The sequence below is a fragment of the Micromesistius poutassou genome (genome assembly GCF_964030765.1).
Source record: "Micromesistius poutassou genome assembly, contig: SCAFFOLD_1386, whole genome shotgun sequence".
NCBI classification, from domain to species: domain Eukaryota; kingdom Metazoa; phylum Chordata; class Actinopteri; order Gadiformes; family Gadidae; genus Micromesistius; species Micromesistius poutassou.
In genome coordinates this window covers 2,690-7,500 of record NW_028178884.1, presented here as the reverse complement: position 1 = coordinate 7,500, position 4,811 = coordinate 2,690, and the positions used below count along the sequence as shown (strand labels likewise).

Sequence of the window (4,811 nt, the reverse complement as noted above, 5' to 3'; positions counted from 1 at the left end):
TATAAACACTCTACTATATCACTAGTGTGTAAAACACTCTCCTATATCACTAGTGTATAAAACACTCTCCTATATCACTAGTGTGTAAAACACTCCCCTATATCACTAGAGTGTATCCCAGGAGTGCGCGTCGGGCCTCACCTGGAGGTACACTTTGTTCACTCCATCCACGTAGTCGGCCACGCGGCCGAAGATGAGGCGTCCGACCCCGGACGTGACCCCGATGCACATCAGCAGCACCTCCTTGTTGGCGTCGGCGCCGAACCGCTCCTCCACGTGCTTCATCTGCAGGCAGCCAATCACAGCCCGTTACCCCCCCCGCTACCATCACTACGACAGCTCAGCCGACCAATACCTGAAGAGCCTGAGGAGGCTGAGGAGCCTGAGGAGGCTGAGGAGCCTGAGGAGGCTGAGGAGCCTGAGGAGCCTGAGGAGCCTGAGGAGGCTGAGGAGGCTGAGGAGGCTGAGGAGCCTGAGGAGGCTGAGGAGGCTGAGGAGCCTGAGGAGCCTGAGGAGGCTGAGGAGGCTGAGGAGGCTGAGGAGGCTGAGGAGGCTGAGGAGCCCGAGGAGGCTGAGGAGCCTGAGGAGGCTGAGGAGCCTGAGGAGCCTGAGGAGGCTGAGGAGCCAGAGGAGCCTGAGGAGGCTGAGGAGCCTGAGGAGGCTGAGGAGCCTGAGGAGCCTGAGGAGCCTGAGGAGGCTGAGGAGGCTGAGGAGCTAGCTACTGAGCGCTGAAGGCGTGGACGTGGCTCACTGGTCCACGGTGTAGACGGTCAGCGGTCCTGGGCCAGCCGTAGCAGGGTTTTGAATAATAATATATATATATATAATCATAATATATATTTATATAAATATTGTATGTATTTTGACCTCTTAGTGCACTTTGTACTGACATATGTGCACAGGACACATCAAAGGAGGATAAATGCATAAATATCTCCCAGGCTGCACTGACACTGTGGGGCCACTGGGGGCCGCTAGTGAGCCATGGAGGGAGAGGAGGAGGAGGAGGAGGAGGAGGAGGAGGAGCAGGAGGAGCAGGAGAACCAGGAGGGGAGGGAGAGGAGCAGCAGGGGGTGGGGGGGGGGGGGGGGGGGGAGAAGGTGTACATGAGACCAACGGTCAGCGTTGACATCAGCAAGACCCCATGTGATCACAGTCACATGACCCAGAAAACACCAGCATCAGCACACACACTTTGTGGGTGTGTGTGTATGTGTTTGTCTTTGTGTGTGTGTGTGTGTGTGTGTGTGTGTGTGTGTGTGTGTGTGTGTGTGTGTGTGTGTGTAAGAGTGCTGCAGGTGACATAGAGTGCAACACGTGGCTTTAACAGCCTGATGTCAACTCTCTTTCCAATGTGTGTGTGTGTGTGTGTGTGTGTGTGTGTGTGTGTGTATGTGTGTATATGCTTGTGATTGCGCAACCACTTTGTGATTGGCACATCACGTGTGCACGTGCGTGCCTGCACTCGTGCCTGTGTGTGTTTGAGTGTGTGTGTGTGTGTTTGTGTGTTTGAGAGTGTGTGTGTGTGTGTGTTTAAGTGTATGTGTGTTTAAGAGAGAGTGTGTGTGTTCTAGAGTGTGTGTGTGTGTGTGTTTGACAGTGTGTGTGTGTGTTTGACAGTGTGTGTGTGTGTGTGTGTGTGTGTTTGACAGTGTGTGCTTGACAGTGTGCGTGTGTGTGTGTGTGCGTGTGTGTACCCACCAGGTGCACGTAGGGCACAAAGTACCCGTAGAGCGCGGCCGGGATGCCGAAGGCCCAGATGCGGTAGCCTAGCGACCGCCAGATGTTGAGGTTGAACACCTGCCTGATGGGCGGGCAGCGGCTGCCCGGGTGCGAGGGGCGGGGCTTGGCGGGGAGGAGGGGCCTGTAGGTGAGGCCGGCCAGCATGAGGATGAACATGAGCACGCTGAGCACCCTCATGGTGTACTGCAGGCCGGCCGTGGCCAGCAGGCGGGACAGGACGAAGGGCAGCGTGATGGTGAAGAAGGAGCTGCCCGCCGTCACGATGCCGTTCACCAGCCCCAGCCGCTTCTTGAAGTAGTGGCCCAGGATCACCAGGCTGGGCTGGTAGGCGAAGGAGCAGCCGCACGCAAACACCACGCCGTAGGTGAAGTACAGCGGGCCCAGAGACCTGCACACACACACAGATAGAGATATAGAGATATTAATACATATAACCAGCACCCAGAGACCTGCACACACACACAGATAGAGATATAGAGATATTAATACATATAACCAGCACCCAGAGACCTGCACACACACACAGATAGAGACATAGAGATATAGAGATATTAATACATATAACCAGCACCCAGAGACCTGCACACACAGATATAGATATAGAGATATTAATACATATAACCAGCACCAGAGACCTGCACACACAGATATAGATATAGAGATATTAATACATATAACCAGCACCAGAGACCTGCACACACAGATATAGAGATAGAGATATAGAGATATTAATACATATAACCAGCACCAGAGACCTGCACACAGAGATATAGAGATATAGATATAGAGATATTAATACATATAACCAGCACCAGAGACCTGCACACACAGAGATATAGAGATATAGAGATATTAATACGTATATAAAGACATGTGAACCAGCACCCAGAGACCTGGACACAGAGAGATAGAGAAATATAAATATATATTCATGTTAATAAATATAAACTCATGTTAACCAGCACCCAGAAACCTGGACAATATATCATGAAATATAATGACATAGTTCATAGATAGAGATAGATAGATATATACGTATATATACACACACATATATATCAATTTATACATACTTCTACTAACAAAGTCTGTTAACATTATATATATATCACTATTATTATACATACATTTTTTATATATATATATATATATATTATACACTATAGAAACTAGTACAACTTAATGTTGCTGTAGCAACGTGAATCCTGTAAATCCTAAAATACTTTCTGTATTTTAACGTGACATGTTACATGTAATAGTACATTAAATATGTTCACAGTACAGTATGTCCCTACAAAATGTAATACTGCACATTAACTCGATTTGGGAGCATCTTATCCCAAGCGCGTGATTGGACGTTTCCCCTTACGTGACAAAGGAGCTGGCGAATAGGCCGATGAAGCCCACGGCGGCCCCGCCCACGGCGGTGACCCGGCAGCCCAGGATGTCGGTGAACACGCTGACGATGGGCGAGCAGAAGAAGATCATCCCCATGGAGAGAGAGCCCACCCAGGCTGGGCGAGAGACATAGACATAGACACACACGACAGACGACAGAGAGAGAGAGAGAGAGAGAGAGAAAAAGAGAGAGAGAGAGAGAGAGAGAGAGAGAGAGAGAGAGAGAGAGAGACAGGGTTAGATTGCACTTATTAATAATATAATTACAGTTATGTTCTGTAGGTGTGTATATATGTGTGTGTCTGTGTGTGTGTCTGTGTGTGTGTCTGTGTGTGTCTGTGTGTGTGTCTGTGTGTGTGTGTCTCTCATCACCATGGGGATGGTCACAACATACCAAATGGTCTCTAGCCACTTCAGTACTCAGTAGTCACAGTACTACAGTACTACAGTATAATCCTACAGTACACTCGTACTATAGCACTACAGACAGTACCTAAAGAAAGTTACCCATCATAACAGTGACTACAGTACTACAGTACTGCAGACAGTACCTATCAATACTAATAAGTAATATTACTTGTTGCTGTATTATTGTAGAACTGTAGTAGTACTGTAGTACCGGGTATTCTAGTACTGAGTAAGGTAGTATTGTAGTGGAGTAGTAGTTCTGGGTACTGTAGTAGTACAGTAGTAGTACAGGTTACTGTAGTAGTACAGTAGTAGTAGTAGTAGTACAGGTTACCGTAGTAGTACCATAGTAGTGCAGTAGTAGTACAGTAGTAGTACAGGTTACTGTAGTAGTACTGTAGTAGTACAGTAGTAGTACTGTAGTAGTACAGTAGTAGTACTGTAGTAGTACAGTAGTAGTACAGGTTACTGTAGTAGTACTGTAGTAGTACAGTAGTAGTACTGTAGTAGTACTGTAGTAGTACAGTAGTAGTACTGTACTACTACAGTAGTAGTAGTACAGTAGTAGTACTGTACTACTACAGTAGTAGTAGTGTAGTAGTACAGTAGTAGTACAGGTTACTGTAGTAGTACTGTAGTAGTACAGTAGTAGTACTGTACTACTACAGTAGTAGTAGTGTAGTAGTACTGTAGTAGTACAGTAGTAGTACTGTAGTAGTACAGTAGTAGTACAGTAGTAGTACTGTAGTAGTACAGTAGTAGTACTGTAGACAGAGCCGTTCCACGGGGGGGACTCCCTCGGAGACAACAGGAAATGACTGTTCTGCGGCCGCGGCTCCGTCGGCAGACAGGAGGATTCCGGGCCGAAGCGGCGCTGCTGCAGCGCGGCCGCGGGCGCCGGCAGAGCTGCGCTAAGTCGTCTGTCTGCCGCGCTTAGCCTAGCTGCTATTACTGCTGCCCTGAACCCACTGACCCCCTGCTAGCCGCCGCCGCCGCCGCCGCCACCCAGGGAGCAGCGCTAACGCAGGGTTAGCGCGGCCGTGGCGGGGTGGTAGTGGGGTCGTCGTAGCGGTTACAGTAGCGGTTACAGTAGCGGCTACAGTAGCGGTTACAGTAGCGGTTACAGCAGCGGTTACAGCAGCGGCTACAGTAGCGGCTACAGTAGCGGCTACAGTAGCGGCTACAGTAGCGGTTACAGTAGCGGTTACAGCAGCGGTTACAGCAGCGGCTACAGTAGCGGCTACAGTAGCGGCTACAGTAGC

The 4,811-nt window shown here is 49.1% G+C and overlaps 1 protein-coding gene across 1 annotated transcript in view; it reads right to left on the bottom strand.

Annotated features, from left to right (window-relative positions):
- Positions 1–3,267, bottom strand: part of slc16a10 (solute carrier family 16 member 10) — a 6,076-nt gene extending 2,809 nt beyond the window's left edge. The window contains exons 1-3 of the mRNA XM_084490086.1: positions 3,113–3,267; positions 1,702–2,131; positions 142–285 (exon numbers count right to left, since the gene is read on the bottom strand). Of these exons, the coding sequence (XP_084346212.1) occupies positions 142–285; positions 1,702–2,131; positions 3,113–3,237 (699 nt within the window). The 5' untranslated portion in view covers positions 3,238–3,267. The remainder of the gene's footprint in view (positions 1–141; positions 286–1,701; positions 2,132–3,112) is intronic.
- Positions 3,268–4,811: the final 1,544 nt, after the last annotated feature.